Source organism: Hyaena hyaena, unplaced genomic scaffold (assembly GCF_003009895.1).
Source record: "Hyaena hyaena isolate Hyena2069 unplaced genomic scaffold, ASM300989v1 scaffold_165, whole genome shotgun sequence".
Lineage (NCBI taxonomy): Eukaryota > Metazoa > Chordata > Mammalia > Carnivora > Hyaenidae > Hyaena > Hyaena hyaena.
In genome coordinates, this window is record NW_024080797.1 from 687,091 (window position 1) to 705,411 (window position 18,321).

The following is an 18,321-nucleotide window of genomic DNA, read 5'->3' on the forward strand; positions in this document are numbered from 1 at the left end:
GGAGGAAGCCTGCAGCAAACCTACTAGGGAGAGTGCTCACGAGGGTCACCGGGAGAACTTGATAGAAGCCTCCCCAAGTTAGGGGAACCCCAAACTGTTGACTGGCTCCTTCCTGCTCAAGAGATCAAAACAACAAGCAGCAGGCTGGCCAGGTGAGCAGGAGAGGGGAGAAGATTTAACTTCAAGTCAAGTTTGGAGCTTTCGTTATTAGTACTCTAATTACTTAATAAAGCTAATTTTGCTACTCAAAGTGACCATGAGACTTTGTATTTATTTCTTGGGAGTGATCAGGCAAGTCACAGGGCTGTCCTGGTTTTTATCTAGAGAAGAACACATATTTTTAAATTATTTTTATTAATTTTTTTTTAATGTTTGTTTTTGAGAGAGACAGCGTGAGCAGGGGAGGGGCAGAGAGAGAGGGAGACACAGAACCTGAAGCAGGCTCCAGGCTCCGAGCTGTCAGCACAGAGCCTGACGTGGGGCTCAAGCCCATGAACCGTGAGATCATTACCTGAGCCGAAGTTGGATGCTTCACCAACTGAGCCACCCAGGTGCCCCGGGGAAGGACACATTTTTAGAAAACCGTGTAAGATAACCGAGATCAGCCTTCTGAGTTCCCAGTGATCACTTCTCATTAGACTAGCAAAGTCTTTGGGTTTGAAGCCAGAGAAACCAAATCTGTTCCCAAGTCACCCCTGGCTCATGGCTCCTTTTGGGGTGAGGGGATGGATGCCCCTCTGCAGAGGTTTGGGGTCCATCAATAGAGTTCGGTTTTGATTTGCTTCTTCAAATTGCATCCAAGATCAGTGGGGGCTCCCTGCCTAACAGGACTCCATTTCTGTGACTTATTTAGGAGCTGGTCAGCCTCAAGGGGGCTGCTTACCTGTGTGGCTGGGTGTTCATCTGTGTGTTATAAATACCCAATGGTTGTGTTTGACCCCTGCTCTCCATGCCATCACCGTGGCTCTTCATATGGCCTTTCTCGTGCTGTCACACATGCCTCCCCACGCGGAAGACAAGAAGCCTGTCACTCAGGGAGAGAAGCTTGTCTCATCAGGTCTATCTTGGGCTCTGTCTAAACCCGACAACAGTCAAAGACAGCTAGGGGTTCACCTGCTTAGAAATAGGCATTTTCGGCACCTGGTGGCTCAGTGGTAAGCGTCTGACTTCAGCTCAGGTCATGATCTCACAGCTTGTTGGTTCGAGCCCCGCATCGGGCTCTGTGCTGACAGCTCGGAGCCTGGAGCCTGCTTCGGACTCTGTGTCTCCCTCTCTCTCTCTCTGCCCCTCCCTGCTTGTACTCTGTCTCTCTCTCAAGAATAAACATTAAACAATTTTTTTTTTTAAAGGACATTTTCTCTCTCTACCACCGTTTTGAGCAAATGTTCCTTTTCATCTTTCCTTTTAGGAGTGGCTCCTTTCTGGCTGTATGATGAGTGTACCTCTTGCTTCACTCTCCTTAACTATTTTCCGGTTTCTAGATCACCTCCACCTCAGGAGTCCCGATTGTCTGTATCAGCAGCCTTGCTGCTGAGGACACGGAGGCCCAGGAGAGGGACTTGCCTTGCAGTGCCGTAATTAGGACTGAGGGGTCACGACTACCAGACCAGGTATTTTACAATTACTGATAAAGGTAGGAGGTGGGGCATGAACGTGGCACCGAAGGGTTATGCCAAGCCTGGAGGCTGGTGCCTGAAACCAGTACCCCAGGGATCATTCGGGTGGGATCTTCAGGGTCAAGAGCACCCGCCTCCATGAGATACCTCCAAGCAGATCAGTCACCCCGGAGAGATTTGCACCTGCGTCTCCTAAAGGAATAAGGACATTTCTCTTCTTCTGCACATCTGCAGAGAAACTACTCCTACATGACAGCTTTTTTCTGAGGATTATCCACCTGGATGAGGCACTGCTTTTATTTTCTGCTCACGGACTTCATCTTCTTCAAAAGTGACAGCCTGACGCCAGCCTGAATATTGTGGGGACGGCTTCAACAAGAATGCAGCAAGATGCAGACTGCTGTCCCTGGTGGAGTGGGTAACTCAGGACGAGGTTCCAGAACGGCCTTCATGGCACTTGTGGGAACAGAAGGACCTTGGTTTCCCAGATCCAGTGATCAAGAAAAAAAATCGGTCCTCTTGACAAAGAGATACTGTTTGCTCTTCCCGGCAATTCTGCCTCTCAGGCTCAGCATAAAAGAGAGGAGTGATATTTGCTATGTCAAGGGCAACAGCATTTGGAGAGAGACAATAAAACTCTGAGGTGGAAACATTCAGGGTGGAGAAAATCCAATGAGGGCTCCGGATTCAGAGTCTCCATTTCACGGACAAAGAAAGACAGGCACAGAGTAAATGGGTGATCACACAACTTTTCTGAATATGCTGGGAGTGAATGAATTAATAGCATCAACATTCTTTGCTGGTGGAGATTCTGGGATTGACTGTGGACCTCTGGCTTACTTTTTTTTTTTTTTTTTTGAACTCCCAGAGAGGAGTTTGACTCTAACTCAGCAGAGACCATCTTCACAACAACAACGAGGTAGGATCCCAAAGAAAGTTCCTCATTGCCTGTCTGTAAACAGGAGTCTGCAAACCATGTGCTGCATCTGAATCCCCTCGAGGGCTTGTGAAAACAGACAGCGAGTCCCACCCTCTGAGGGTCTGAGTCCCTATGTCTCGGGTGGGGACGTGGAGTGTGCATTTCTGTCATGTCCCCAGGTGATGAGGAGGCTGCTGGTCCATGGCCACACTCTGAGAATCACGCTGTAAAAGCTACAGGGTTGGGACTGGGACACCTGGAGGGCTCAGTTGGTTAAGCACCTGACTTTGGCCTGGGTCATGATCTCAGGGTTCCTGAGTTCGAGCCCCGTGTTGGGCTCTGTGCTGATAGCTCAGAGCTTGCTTGGGATTCTTTCTCTCTCCTCTCTCTGCCCCTCTCATGCTCAAATACACTCTCTCTCAAAAATAAAGAAATAAACGAATAAATAAATAAATATATAAAAAGCTATGATGCCATATTGACCGGTCTCTCCGTTGGGACTGTAGAACTTAACCCTCTCCCGGAATCTCTCTCTTCTGTAGGGAGCCACCCTGCCCAAGTCATGACCCCTTCCCTGTGGGTCACCTGCATCTACTGATTGGTTGACCCTGGGGGTTAGGCTCCGGTCCCGGTACCATGGTGATGGCTCCAATGGCTCTGATGATATCCGAGGACTCCTCTGGAGCTACAGAGATTTGTCCCAACTGCATCCCAGCTCAGCGCCCCTCTCTGCATGCTCCTCTTCCTTCCCCTTCCGCGCCGGCGTTAATCCAAAGTACTTCCTGCAGATTCTCTCCTGCTTCTCAGGGAACTTGTTGCGTCACTTCTTACAGGGAGAGTCACTTAAACGTCACCTCTTTGTAGAGCCCACTCCTGACCAGCCGTCCCTCCATTCTTCCTTGCTCTGACTTCTTAGCTTCCTAGAACTGAATACTTTGACATCATGCATGGAAGAGGGACTTGACATCATCTTCTGACCCTTCTGACCCTGCTGTGCTGCAAGCTCTGTGAGAGCAGGGGCCTCTGGGGTTCGCTGTGACATGTATAGGGCCTGGAGCAGCGCCTGGCCCACCACAGGCAGTTCTCACATGGGGACCAGTTTCTGGAGGGGATTTCAGACTCTCCACCCTCTACTGACGTCCTAAAGCTCCAGCCCTGTGCTTTCCAATGACTGCAGTTTTTGTCCAGGAGGAGATCCGAGGTTCCCATTCCAGAGAATTCAGCCACACCCAGGAGTGGTGCTCTGGGAATAGGACGTCTCATACTGATGATCTGGGAAGGGCAGCTTGACTTTCTGAGACTGAAATTGCTTTTTTTCCCCCCTTTTTCTTGGGGAATTAAAGTTGGTAACTCACCCCCAACCCATTTTCCCTCGGGCAGGCCCACTCCTCAGCTTCGAGATAGGCCCCTCTTGCTGACCCGTGGCTGGGGCCTGTCAACCAAAGCCCCTGCACCCTTCTGGGTCTGCATGGAGGGAGATCTGTGTAGTGGTGGGGGCCAGGGGAGGAGGCCCTCTGATCCAACAATGGGAAAGAGCAAAGGCTGCAAAAAGCTAAGAACACTCAATGCATCGAGCGAGGCTCTTTCCCAATGCGGTGCACAGGGTGTGGTTTCCAAAAGGGATCCCGAAGGTGGAATGAGGGAGGCACCCACCCAGGGCCTGCCAAGACGGAGGGCTCAGCAGCCCCACGATGAGTCAAGCGCGTCCAAACAGAAGCTGAACAGAGTAAGTCAGCAGGGCACTTAACGGAGTGCTTATGACTGAATAATTGAAGCTGGCTAACTCCGCTGGGAGGCAGTTCACAGTTAATGGAATATTTCCTGTAAATATTATTTTCTCTTCCTGTCTCATCATCAAAAATCTTTACTAATCTAGGGAGGTGACAGTAATGCATCAATTCCCTGAACTAAAGCCCCTGCTTCCAAGATGCTCTGGGGAACCGTCGGAATCTACACTGGCTGCTCAGAGGGACGGGGGGCAGACCATTTACTCTGGTTCCTTCTCCTAATGTCTCAGGGGGACCCCACAGTGCTCCTAATTGGGCATCTAAGTGTACATAAAGGCGCCCCTAATTGCATATCAAATAAATAAGTAAATGCCATCTGCTGAATATGTAACAAGGAGCCCACTGCTATTCCTCCCCAGTGGGCAGAGATCGGTAGATGGGGGCTGCTGAGTGGGTTGCAGCCATACAGGATGATTAACAGATATTGAAGACTCTTCCTAGGGAGGTTTGTGGAGTCACGTGTTTCATACTCTTGGTCCCCTAATGCTTGCAGCCTCAGCCACAGCCCGCAGGGGGAATTCACTCGCACCTTCTTGGCGCCCCATTCGGAAAGCCTTTTCTCCTGTAATTTACGATGGCTCTTGATGATTCCATGGCTGGAGTGTCCATGGGTCTGAAGAGTGCCAACTGCAGCCATGTGGCAGAGAAGCGACTTGGCATGGTGCTGGCGGGAGCAGAGCCCTGAGCGTGGGATCATGTCCCCACACCTCCGGTCCTTGCACTTCACAGAAGGGACAGGGTGTCCCAGAGCTCCAGCTTCCGGACTTTCTCAGCTTTGCTCTAAGGAGCGCAAGGTCTTCCTCTCAAAGAGAGAGCCCTACGTGACGGGTTTCATCCAGCCCGGACATGTCTGCTCTGAGTGACGCTGCTTCTGCAAGCGTTAATAACCAATGCCTGTTCAAGATCCATCGTTTAGTTTTCATTCAATGTTCCCAAGAAGGAGAGAGGAAAAACCTTTGCTTGTGTGGGCACAAGTATCTGAAAGCCGCAGGGCAGCTGATCCACGGCCCGTCACCACTCACAGTCCCTTTGCACAGCCAGAACGCAGCTCATGTCTCTTTGGCTGTAAATGCAAACTAAATGAAGTTCGAGATTTAGTTCAGGTGCCCCCATACCAACCTGGCAAGGTTTCATTACTCCCTGAGGCAGGTGGGACCACTTTTGGAAATCAAGAGCCTCTTACTTAGGCAAGGCAGGGCTCCCTCAGCAAACAAGCACATGCACGCTCACATGGGACTTGCCGGCTAGGAGAAATGGGATAGAATCATCTCTGTGGCTGCAAGACTTCATTGTCTGACGGCCGTGACCCTCCTTCCCCTCTGCTCACCAGAGCCAAACCCACAAAGTCAGACGTGGGGACGTTACTGTCCCTGCACTCGCGGACTACGTTCTCCGCTATGCACACAGGCTGTCCAACCACAGCGTGGGAAGGAAGAAAGGTGAGTTGAGGTAGCCAAGGGGGAGGTTCCGAGGTGTGACACGGTATTTTAGTGTGAACGTCTTGGAGATCAGGCGTCGCAGGTAGGCACAGAGAGGGGACTCATCACTGGGTGAACGGGAGAAACAGAAGGATCTGATGACAGCAGGATATTTAAATGCTTATAACAGGGCTCAGTCTCTCACACGTCCGACTCCTGATTTTGCCTCAGATCATGATCTCACAGTTCATGGTGAACATTCAAGCCCTGTATTGGGCTCTGCGCTGACAGTGTGGACCCTGCTTAGGATTCTGCCTCCCTCTCTCTCTGCCCTTCCCTACTCATGCTCTCTCTCTTTCAAAAATAAACAAACATTAAAAAAAAAAAGAACTTATATATGCCAGCAAAGGCCCACGTTCTGTGGTGTGTAAATGTATTATAAATTTCTATTTTGATTTTTTAGAGTTTTTTCTTGGGGGGGTGCCATTCTACTGCACATGTACCACATATACCTCTAAAATACTTCTGAAGTTGGCCTTGAGCTTCTGAACATAGACAAAAGCCAAACCACCGTTTTCAGGTGTCCCCAGGTGTCTAGCTATTCCTGACAGATGTGCCTGGAGGACAAAGAAGCTGACTTTCTTCTGACAGACGGCAGCAGCGCGCAGTAGGGGCGGTGCTTCTGCGAGCTGGAGCCCATCTGTTTAGGAGGTGCAGGAGGCAGGTAGGAGCATGTGGTCAGGAAATGGCTGCAGTGCTCTCTCTACTCCACTTGTGAGGTCCCCTGTCTTCACTTTGCATCCCCCAAAGCCTCGGGGCTTCAGAGAGCCAACCAGAATGGCAAAGTGCACCCAACCAGGGACCCTGGAACCAGCTGGGGGTCCTGGCCATTTCTGGACAGCCATCGGCTAAGGCCACCCCCACTCCCCACCACTTTATTTTTTTGGTGGATCATATGGAAATGCTTGAGTGGATTCTCGAAGGTCACGGCTGTGCTGATGCTTTGCTGATGCCCACCAGAGATGCCTCCAGGCCTCCAAAGGAAAGGCAGCTGACTCACCCGGCACTGCCTCTACTTGAATGCTGGCTTCCGGAATGGTGGTGCCAGGTGACACGGCCACTCCAGGCACGCAGAACCGAATGCCATTCCCGGTCTCCCGAGTGGCGCTGGGGGCGCACGGTGGAGGAGCTATGCCCCGGGGCAAGACGGGTGGTGCTGCTAGAGGGCCACACTCGTGGGGAGCTGGCCTAGCCTGGTGCACCGGAGCACCGCGGTGCAGAGTCAGGGCCACACACTCCTGCGGGGCCTGACTCACCTTCCCCAAGTTGGGAAAGGAAGCCCAGGTGGCCTTGCTGGTCCTCAACTCCAGCTCCACGTCGGAAGTGTCCGCGAGGCCTTCTGGAGGGGCAACAGGCGGGTCGGAGGCACAGGGTCAGTGGAACAGGGCGACTGTGGCCTGTATATATTCAGACAGTTTCACATGAATTTCTGGGATTCGACCGAGACCAAGAATCACGGGCCTGGAGCCCTGGAGATGGACACTGGGGGCTCGATGTGTCAAGCTGCATAGGCAGGTGGGAGTGCATCTCTGTGAGCCCGCGAGCGCAACCGCATCTCCGCAGGTGCATCGGTGTCTTCCCGGGCGCATCGGCATCTTCCTGGGTGCATCTGCATCTCTAAGGGCGGAGCGCATCTCCGCAGGCGCACAGCTCAGCAGCCACGAGACCCAAGGCGCCTTCCGTGCGACAAAGACGGCCTCCTCCCGACAGCGCTGGTGTTGGGGTGAGAAGGAACAGGCTCCCTGCCTCGTCCTGCCCCTGCCGCTGGGCCTTAACCACGGCTCGGGCTTAGCTCAGGTTTTCCTGTAGGTCCCACTCCACATCTTTGCAGATGCGGACGCTCCTCAGGCTAACGAACCGTGGGCATCTGCTCCTGTCGCCGGCCTCGCAGAAGCCTGTTCTTACTTCATGTTCAGACTGCGCATTAATACCTTAGAGAGGGCTCCCCAAATCACACAGGGTTCGGGGCCACGCCACCTGGTCCCACCTCTGTCTCACAGTGGAGGTCATGCGTGGTTGGGGAACTGAGGTCTGCTCGCAGGGTGCAGCGTCTCTCCCTTTCCTCTGTCCATTCAGTCTCTGGCTCAGTTATGCGTGGGAGATTCTTGATGCTCCGGGGGTCCAACGGAATACCCAACCGTTACAGCACCCAGACGCCCCATCAGGCCTCAAACTCTGCATGTCCTGTGTGGCCCTTCCTTACGTCTCTCACATGCCATGCTCTGGCTGGGAGGCATTCAGATTCCCTCCTGCTCAGACCGCCACCCTCTCGCCTCCTACAACCGCTCAGTCTCGCCTGCCTTCTGACCATCTCTTCTGTGTCCCCCTCCCCACCCCTATTACTGAAGCAACCCTTCCCCGGTTTGCGACTTCTGTCCTGTATTTCTCCAGCCCACCCTGCACACATGACCAGAGCGATGCTTCTATGCCAGCGAGGCTCTGATCCGGCATCTCCTCTGCTTCAAACATTTGGTGGCTCTCGTGGCCTCGAAGATGCGACCCTCTTCACCCTGAGCTGCCTGCTGGGGCCTCGTCCGTCGGCCTCCTCTCTGCCCCTTGGTGCCCGCCAGTGGTCCTCCCTGGCACGTGGCTCTCCTTCACGGGGCTCTCACACACGCCACCACGCCTGCCCGCCCTGTTCGTCTGGCTCCCGCTGTCCCGTCCGTGAGGACTTCTCTTCCCTCCTGAAGCCCAGTCAGTGACTCCTTTAATGCCCTCACCAACCCTCTCTTCCAGAGCTTGGGAACTCCAATGGCGCAACTGTCACCCACCTCGGCACCATCCACTCTGCTGGGCACAAAGCAAGCAGGCAACAAACGTTTTTCGGAGTGCGTGAGTAGTGCGCAGTGACTCTGGTGGCTTGGTTTGCCCCTTAATCAGTACCAGACTCAAGAATCCCAACTACGTCCTCAGAGGCCACAGAAGCGCCAGTCATTTCCAATAACAACTCAGTCCAAGTGCAGCCAATACCCTGAATGAATACGCTGACCTTTTAACATTTTTTTTGGGCAGACCTGTAGAAGCACAACACAGGAGAGTATATTCTGTCACTCAATGGCTCATCACCCACACCTTACGTGGTGCTTTTCCTGATCCTGAAGCCCGCCGCGAGTCCTACAGCGATAGTTACAATCCGCAGAGCCTCCGGGATGTGTCGCGTTTCCCAATCTGTCAAGTGCTATCTTATTAGTTCTGCAATGTTCATGAGTATCTCAATTAGAGAAATAAATCAGGCTCAAGCATATTAATAAATTAAAAACTGAATGCCGATGAGTGCTCGTCAGCATGTCTTTGCAACGTGCACAGGGAAAGCAGACTTCAACTGCTGCATTTTGACAAACCCTGGTTAATCTCCGCGGTGCAGGCTAGCCTGGGTCTTCCACCAGCACGGGCGATCAAAGCCTGGAGGGATCGTGACCAGGGTTCTGTGCAAGGATCTAGGAGGGTCCATGGCTCTTGTGAGCAGGAAAAAAGGCCACGCAGGTTGAAAGGAGAGGGTAGAGGATGTCAAAAGAGAGAGGGAGGTAAAAGTGAATGCAAGAAGAAAAAAAAAAAAAGAAGCTTACAAAGGCCATGTGGGAAAGGGGCAGAGGGAAAACAAGAAGAAACAGGCAGTGTGGAAGAAGCAGGGACCCCATGACCGAGAAAAACAGAGAGTAAAAATACCGCGGGGTCTAATTCATGCCTTGCAGCACTGAAGTGGAAACCGGAGAGGTTTTGGATTTAGCCACCAAACAGTGTGCCCCTGGACAGGCAGGTTCCTACTGAATTGTCCCCAGGGGAGAAGTTGCCCCTCACTGGCTCAGGATCTTTTCTTTGAACTTCACTGACTTACTAATCAATTGAGTGAAAATCCTTCCCAGCACGGGGCCATTTCCCCCCACCTCTATCATTTTAATAAAGAAGTTGGCTATGGGCAGATGTTTAGCGGATACCCTATGATGAGCTCTGCTATGTAGTATGGATTTCAGTCCTGTTCGTGGATAAGGAAGCTTGGCAAGTAATCTGGAATGACATAATGGACCAATATTACTTTCTCTCTCCTAAAGCAAGTGTGGTTTTGATAGACTTTGACTATGTATTTCAGGGTTGAAACTACAAACCGTCTGTCTGCTACTCTGTGCCAGAGGATCTGAATGACAGCTCTAGCCGGGAGATATTTTTCCATTATAATTTTTCAATTTGTTCTGGTCTGAAAAATGTGTGTAAATGAAAACAGAGAAAATTCAAGCACGGTGCCCCCTTTCAAACATTCTGTTTTGTGTTTACGTTGACTCTGCAGACCCTGTCCTGCCTCGCTTGTTTTCTGGTGAATGACCTTATTTTTTCCAGATTTCTGATCACTTCTAATATGCCATAAAATATTTACCGGATTTGCAGGAATGCCTTTTACTCTTCTTTATTATTCACGCTGTGTTGACCTACAATTTCTTCTTTTAGCTTCCCAGCACCCAAAACAAAATAAAATAGGGGCGCCTGGGTGGCTCAGTCGGTTAAGTGTCCGGCTTTGGCTCAGGTCATGATCTCACAGTTCGTGGGTTTGAGCCCCGCGTCAGGCTCTGTGTTGACAGCTCAGAGCCTGGAGCCTGCTTCAGATTCCATGTCCCCCTTCCACCCTCCCTCCCCTGCTCATGCTCTGTCTCTCTCTCTTTCTCAAAAATAAATAAACATTAAACAAAATGTTTAAAACAAACAAGCAAGGCAAAACAAAAACCACAGGGAAACACATAAAGCAGGTTTGCAAAAGCTCAGACTGGCCTCAGGATTGAAGAGAGATGTTCCCTCCCTTTTCCAAGTGCACAAAGCCCCTACCCACCCTCCCTCACCCAACTAGGAAATTAACGAACAGGTCAATCTCTCGAAGCCCTTTGGCCCATCTGCTTTGGGAGAGCTGGACCAGTCTCCTTACCTTAAATAATTATAACAGCTCATGTTTCCCTAGTGACTGGGGAAAAAAAATATTTACCCGGGAACTCAGACTGGATTACTGTGGAGTGATTTGTATACACTCAAATTAGCAGGGGATTGGTGAGTGAGGCCCTGAAGCTGCCTGGCGTAATATTTTTACTCACATCTCTCGGAGAGCCATACACCCACGGAGGAGACCATGCTTACCTTCCTTGGCTTCACTTTATCGTGGTAGTCATACTGGAAGATTCCTTTGTAGCTCAGTCCCAGCCACCACGGTATCCCCTGCTTGTCCTAGGACATGGAAAGGAGTATGGGTCAACACAGGGCCAGAGGGCACACACACACAGGGGCCGAGAGAAGGCCTCCTGGCTCGTCTGATGACAAAGGAAAATGCAAACCCCTTGAGATGGATGGAGCCCACCTCCTACTTTTCACTTTAACAGATGTGCCTGTCATTAGATTATGCTCAGTTATGTGAACAGGTGTCCGGGGGGCATGCCCTGGGGTGGGGACCCAGCTCTGCTCCTAGCCAGTGGCCCGCCGTGGTCCTTCCCCTTTTACGAGTAGGTAGCGAATGCTTGTTCCTTGTCCTCCTTGCAAGGGTTCAGGTCTCACAAGAGAATCCAAGAGATGCTAAGGATTCTCATAAAACGACCTTCTGAGCAGAGAAATGGTCCTTCACGGTCACAGCTACAAGGGACCATGGACACTATGGAAGGGGACTCCTCTAAAAAACTTGTTTTTAAAGATTTACTTTTTTCAGAGAAGTTTGAGGTTCACAGCAAAATGGAGAGAAAGTACAGAGATTCCCCGTACCTCCTACCCTCCCCACAGAACCTCTCCCATTATCAACCTCCCCCACCAGAGGGGAACATTCATTACACCCTGATGAACCTACATGGATACATCATGGTTACCCCAAGTCCAGAGATCATTCTTGGTGTTGAATACTCTGAGTTTTGACAAATGTATGATGATGTGTATCTACCATGATAATATCATACAGAGTAGCCTCACTGCCCTAAAAATCCTGTGTACCACTCTCCACCCCTTCTTCTCCCCGCTCCCAGGTTCTGGCAGCCAGTTTTGCCTCTTCCAGAATGTCACCTAATTGGAATCAGACAGTATGTAGCCTTTCAGCTTGGCTTCTTAGACTCAGTAATAGCGGTTAAGATTCCTCCAATTTTACTGACAAAGAAATCAAAGCAAACAGTTGGTCCAGCCCCACTCAGCGCCCGCCCCTCAGCCCTCCAGCAGGCCAATGGCAGTGCAGGGTGGGCGGGGCCACCCCTCGGTCCAGCTCCCCTTCAGAGATCAGCTGGACTGTGTGACTTGGCCATCTCAGACAAAGGAGCAAAATCAAAGCCCAGACCTTCTGGGAACTAAATCAAAAACACCAAACCTTTATGCTCACTCCTTCCAAAGAGACCTCTTGCCACCAGATTGTAAACTGTGATCCTACATCCAGGAGGAGGGCTCTGAGCTGTTAATTAAAGGTCCCGAAAGCTAGGAGCTGACAGCGGGCATCCCTAGCCGCCTTTCCCTAGATTTGTCCTGACTGTACACCTGAGAATAACTGCGTACCCCATTGTAGGTGTCTCGACAACTCGAAATCGGCTTCATGGTTTTCAAACAGAGTTATTTGAAGGTAAGCACAAAGATAAAGGGCAAAGAAATACATTGTGAATTTTTAGAAACGTTTCAGGTATGTAATTTCCTAAGACAGTCTTTTAAAGGTATAAAACCTCTCTGGAAAGTGCCTGTGTGTCCTGCAACGGTTTCTGAGAGTGGCACAGGAGGGGGCGCAGTGCTACCACTGCTTCGAGTTGACCAGGTAACGGTGGTCACCACACCGTAGAATACGGCAGTTGTGAAATCGGGAGGCCACCGACTGGCGCGAGGCTGGATACAGCTGTTTGGGCTTGCCCGGCTACGTGCCCTGCCTCACCCTAAGGAGGATTCCAACAGCCAAACATGCATGCATTTCTGGCACTCTGGAAACTGCAAGGTTGGCTTCTGGTCTCTCGCAAACCGCAAAAGGGCACGTTCCTCAAGTTTTATTGTGAGGCAGAAAGCATATATTGTCAAGCCTTATTGTCAAGCTCTGGGGCTGACCATGAGATGAGACATGGGTTTACGCATGGAAAAGACTGGATGAAGTCCCTACAGAAAGACGAGCACTCCACCTCTGACAGTCTCTCTCAGCAGGCTAACATCTGCCTCAACAGTCTTCCAGCAGACCTTCGTGGGGGCGACCGGAGAGACGAATTTCAGAATCTCTTATTTTCAGTGTGAGCAATGGATATGAAATCAAATTATGAACAGGCAGCAGACGAGAGAGCCTAATGCTGGAGATTTCTTGTTCCCACTCTTGGGCGCGGCCCCCTCTGCCGCACGTCCCCACAGAATATTCCCAACATGGAGAGAGAGACTCACGGGCTGGTTTCTGTGAAATGCGTCTTGTAGCAACTATTCCTATATGATGACCAGATGGTGAAGGGGATATAGACTCTACGACCCTCACAGGCTGTGTGTGGAAACCTGGAAGCCAGCGCAGGCGATTTTGAGCCTCATGTTATATAATAATGTGACCACTTTCCCTGTGGGGAGCTGACAGCCCGCTGACGTCAACAGGCACATCTCAAGGTGCCACCTTATAGACAGCTGGCCTCCGCAGTGGTTTCACCTTCCTCGCGTGGGACAGGGGACGCTCAAGGGGCCAGGTGATGCTCCTCAGGACAGACTTACAACTCAGGCTTGAGAACATCCAGGCAGCAATGGTTGGGACAGTTCTAAGAGTCCCATGAATGATGGAGAAGAGAGATTAAGGCCCCCCTTGGTGGGGACAGCTTTGGTAGGACATCAGGAAGAAGTTAACCATTTCAGGCTTTGACAGATCCTGAGCTGACAGTCGGTTAAGCGTCCCACTTTGGCTCAGGTCATGATCTCAGGGCTCATGAGTTCAAGCCCCGCGTCAGGCTCTGTGCTGATAGCTCAGAGACTGCTTTGGATTCTGTGTCTCCTGTTCTGTCTGCTCCTTCCTGGCTCATGCTTTCTCTCTCTCTCAAAAATAAAAAAAAAAATTAAAAAATAAATCCTGAACTGAGCTGCTGGGTAGGACTGGGGTCCTTGTGTGTGCCTCATAACAGAGCTCCACAAATACAATTCTGACATTCACTCCCATCATGGAAGGGCACATCCAATTACCCAATTCAATTCTCAGTAAACACTTATTTAGTAAACATTTACCGAACATCTACTATATGCCAGGCACTACACTGGGCTCCAGGAATAAAAGGAATTCAATGCACTGTCCTGGCCATCAGAAGGCTGCACTTTTGCAGAAGACACAGGCAGTGAAACACACACAAAGTGCTGTGCAAGCCGCCACGAGTAACACAAAGATAAACGTAACAGAGAGCATGTTCCAGTCCAAAGGAATTAAAAATCCAGCTGGATGCAAACAGGGAGAGAAACTGGTCAACAGGCAAGTGAATCTCAGGTTGGCTGGTAGGAGTGTCTTGCATTCAGAAATGTTTTCATTTAAGCCACACTTTGGGCAAGGATTTAAACTTTTCATGGTAGGGTCAATTAAGGAAGGGAAATCATCCTCTCTCATCATAGATTAGGGCACACGGGCACATCATTATTATTTCAAGGAAGGGATCCCAGTCTGGAGAATTCGGAAAAAATGAAAAAGAATTGAGAATAGGGTCCATGTTCTATGGGACGTGCCATCATGACACTTAATGAAGACGCATCTTGTTTCCTAACACAGCCTCGTAATTTGTCAGCCTCTAATGCCGGTTCTCCTCCTCCAAAATTGCTTATGTGGCATTTGACCACCAAGAAAAACACTGCTGATTCTGCTTAAAGTTTTTGTTCTCCACAGTTCATTGCATTCAGAGGGAACTGTCCTGCTGAGAGGCTCTGCCATCCTGACATCCCAGGATTCTTCCGAGAATCACAAGGAGTAGGGATTCATTATACCCACCTGACATAAGAGAAAAGTGGAAAGTGACTGTATCAAGTCTACGTGGGGAGAAAAGTTCCAGTGCCCCAGGTCCCGCCAGCACACAATCACCCCGACCAAGTCCTCTACCATCCTACCTATCCCCCCCACACCTTCCCAAATCTTCAGTGAGATTAAAAATGAAACTGAGAAGTGGCCAGGCTTGGTACTTACTTTCACTGCATAATAGTGAACCCCGTAGGTTGGGAGAGACTCCACGATGCTCATGTAGCTGGAAAGAGAGGGCACACACACACACACACACACGGGTGGTTATTCAGCAGATCTGGAATTATAGACATATTTGTGTATGTGCACGCATGCATTCAAACCTTACAGAGTGATTATCTACTTGAAAATGAAACTGAACCCTCGTCACCCCCTGGACATACGTGTCCTTGTGAACAGAACTGAACAACCCTGCCACATGCTATATGAACACACACAAACACAGCCTCGTGGGCACTGGGAGAGGCTACTTACTTCACGATTGCTTGACCTCGGGTCTGGCCGTTCAGTTTCTTGTAGTGCTCAATGACTCGGTCCTCACTAGAATTACAAGACAAAGATGGCGTTACATGTAGTCAACGGTCAGCACGTGGCTAATGGAGATCCTTCTTCTGAGCCTGAGCAATGTCCTGAGAAGTTCCGAGGAGCCAACGGCTCTGGGAAAATCGATTTGTTCTGAACTCAGCCCAAGTGAGGTGGCCTTGGGCTACAGCTTTACTTGGGGTCAGCTCCCTGCAAGATGTGCCACCATGGGAGATGAGGAAGAAGCAGTGAGCATGTGTCTCACTGGAGAGGGACACAGAGTGGGGGCAAGAAGAGGTGGGATGGAGGGGATCAGGGTGGACGCTCTGGCAGGATGCCCACATCTTCCTCGTCCTCCTCATCTCCTCGATCCTGTCTGCACAGGGCCTCACAGGGGAGGGCAGGCATTGACCGCCAAAGAATGCCCATGGTTTCCCTATTGTGAATTAGTGGTCAGGGCTGAGGGCTCCCAAGGAGGATGGGAAAGTTCTGGAATTTGGGCCTGGCTAACACAAATCATGAGGCAATCAAATGCCCAGAGAAGTCCTGGGAAACAACAAGGCAGCTAACAGAAGGGAAATGGGGGCTCCATGATCTCCTGAGATCTTAGTTCTAAAACAAGAGACTGGCCTGTGCCTTGGGAGACACCGGCCAGCCCAACTCCTCTCTGACAGGGTGGAGAGCACGGAGGGACTCTCTGAGGAGGGATTCTGGTGCCCAGAGAGCCAGGGCTGCTGCCTTGGGAAGTACAGAGTCAACCTGGGGAGGCAGAGGGGAAGCACATCCCAACTGCGAAGGAGTCAAGTCCAAAAGATGTGGCCTCTGTGACCTGGCCACACCGCCAGGAGCCTCCTTTCTCCCTCTTCTCCCCACTCATTTCTCACCTCAGGCCGGTGGGCTTCACGACAAGCGGCGGTCCTAGGGATGAACCCTCAAGACCTCTTTGGTTGGCTTTCATTATTTATTATTAATTTAGTATCCCAGAGTTGATTCTAAAGCCTTTTTTGTCGATTTATTTTTTTAGAAAAAAAAGAAAGGCCATTTCTGAGGGTAACATGTCCTATATGTTTAATAACTACCACTTGGGGGTAATTTACTGATTTTCCAATTACTGTCTTAATCTTCAACGGGTGTCTCTTCATTTTAGTGTTCTGAAATCTAGTGTATGTAAGGTCATCTGACTCGTCACAAGACAGCACCTTTCTGAACACCCCGAACAGGAACTGACTAGCTTCAAGGAGCGTTTCTCTGGCTGGAGAGTCGGTTTGGTGGTTTCTGGACACTTCTGTTGGGAAAGGGGCACATGTCCCTTTCTCCTTGGCTCCCAGACAACCCTAGATGCAGTACTTTGGGTGTGACAGAGTCCTTCTCCCGAGCAAATTCTCCAGCACTGTCCTGTTTGGGGTGGACCCCCCGACCCCCACACTCGCCACCTTTGCTCACCAGACCTTCAGAGTTAAGTGAGACATTCAGGGCCTGCTCCTCTTTCCCCCCTCCCACCCACTGATAACTGGCTGTGTTGAGCATGTTTCCTACCACACAATCTACAATTCTTTTTTTTTTTTTAAATTTTTTTTATTTTTTTATTTATTTCTAGGAGAGAGAGACACAGCATGAGCAGGGGAGGGTCAGAGAGAGGGGGAATCACAGACTGAAACAGGACTCCAGGCTCTGAGCTGGCAGTCAGCACAGAGCCCGAAGCGGGGCTCGAACCCACGAACCGCGAGATCATGACCCAAGCGAAAGTCGGACGCTTAACCGACTAAGCCACCCAGGCGCCCCACACGATCTACAATTCTATGAGCTCAACTCTTGGATCCAGGGGCAAGCAACTCAGTGTAGACTGGAGTCTATTTCCTTCCCAGCTGAGGGACAGAGGGTCCCTGGGCTGTGAAGGGGAGATAAAAATCAATGCAGGGCTGTAGCCAGGAACACAATCAAGGCTCAGACAAATAGCAGTTAAAGTCAGGAACGCCGTCAGGCAGCTGTTCAACTGTTTGCCAACTAAACGGCTTCTCAGCACTTGACAGCTGCAGGAATCTGCCACCCCCCCTCTCCCCGTACCTCCCGCTGTCCCGGGCCATCTGTGAGACCACAGTGTCTAGCTTCTCCTGCCCCAGCTTTCCCACTCATCTGGCCCCAACTGAAGCGCCACAGACCCATGGTGTGCGAGCACACGCCATGCTGAGAACCCATTCTGCCCCTTGTCCCTGCTCCTACTTCCTCTGGAATTTACAGATGGCCCAAGGGCACTGAACTTTGTAGACAGTTTCCCAGCTAACTCAGGTCTCTGGTGGGGAGTTATCAATGGGGTGACTATTAAAAATGCACCAGCCATAGAATCCCAAAGCCCTATTTGGAGGACACTGCGTTACTTGAAGGAAAAAGACAGAGGATTAAGGCTGACTGTGTCTAGCCACATCATTCTGTGAGATCATCTCTCCACAGGCAAGGGGCCCGGGAAACACAGGGGGATGGTGATCTAGGTCCCTGTCTTGCAGGAGCCATCGCCTGCACTGGTCAGCGGTTTGGGAGTAAAGGTAGACAGCCCTGCATGTCCCGTAGGGGTGGTGTGGGGGAGGGGTCCAGCATTTGCAAGCTAGGCTCTTGAGAGAATCCAGGTTGGGGCCCCGCTACTGCTCTGATCTATGACATGTAATTCTAACCTTCTGCCTCACCTGCCTCCCGATAGGGGAAATCCTACAGAATAGAAGTCCAAGCTTGTTATACGCTTGGGGAAAAACAGCAGAAAGGATTACGGCACAATTACTCAGCATTCTCATGTACCTTTCACTATGTGCTAATTACGTTATACGACTTCTCACTTCTGCTCTTAATTACAGTCTGGATCCGGTTGGTATGGTTAATTCCACTTTATAGATGGGAAACTGAGGCAGTAGAGAAGTAACCAAAGCTTCCAGGGCTGTCATTACCCCACTTTTCAGACATGTGGCTGGGATTCTAAACCCCATAGCTTTGCTCTCTAAGCTGCAATGCCTTTCCCGACTAGGGTGGATGGGCTCCCTATGGCTTATTCTGGCCTAAAGGTTGTCTGCCACATCTGTGC

The 18,321-nt window shown here is 50.7% G+C and overlaps 1 protein-coding gene across 2 annotated transcripts in view; it reads right to left on the reverse strand.

Annotated features, from left to right (window-relative positions):
• Positions 1-18,321, reverse strand: part of FRMD4A (FERM domain containing 4A) — a 311,284-nt gene that overhangs the window by 76,291 nt on the left and 216,672 nt on the right. For both annotated transcript variants that reach the window (XM_039239976.1, XM_039239977.1), the window contains exons 9-11: positions 15,207-15,272; positions 14,898-14,955; positions 10,916-11,002 (exon numbers count right to left, since the gene is read on the reverse strand). In XM_039239976.1, the coding sequence (XP_039095907.1) occupies positions 10,916-11,002; positions 14,898-14,955; positions 15,207-15,272 (211 nt within the window). The remainder of the gene's footprint in view (positions 1-10,915; positions 11,003-14,897; positions 14,956-15,206; positions 15,273-18,321) is intronic.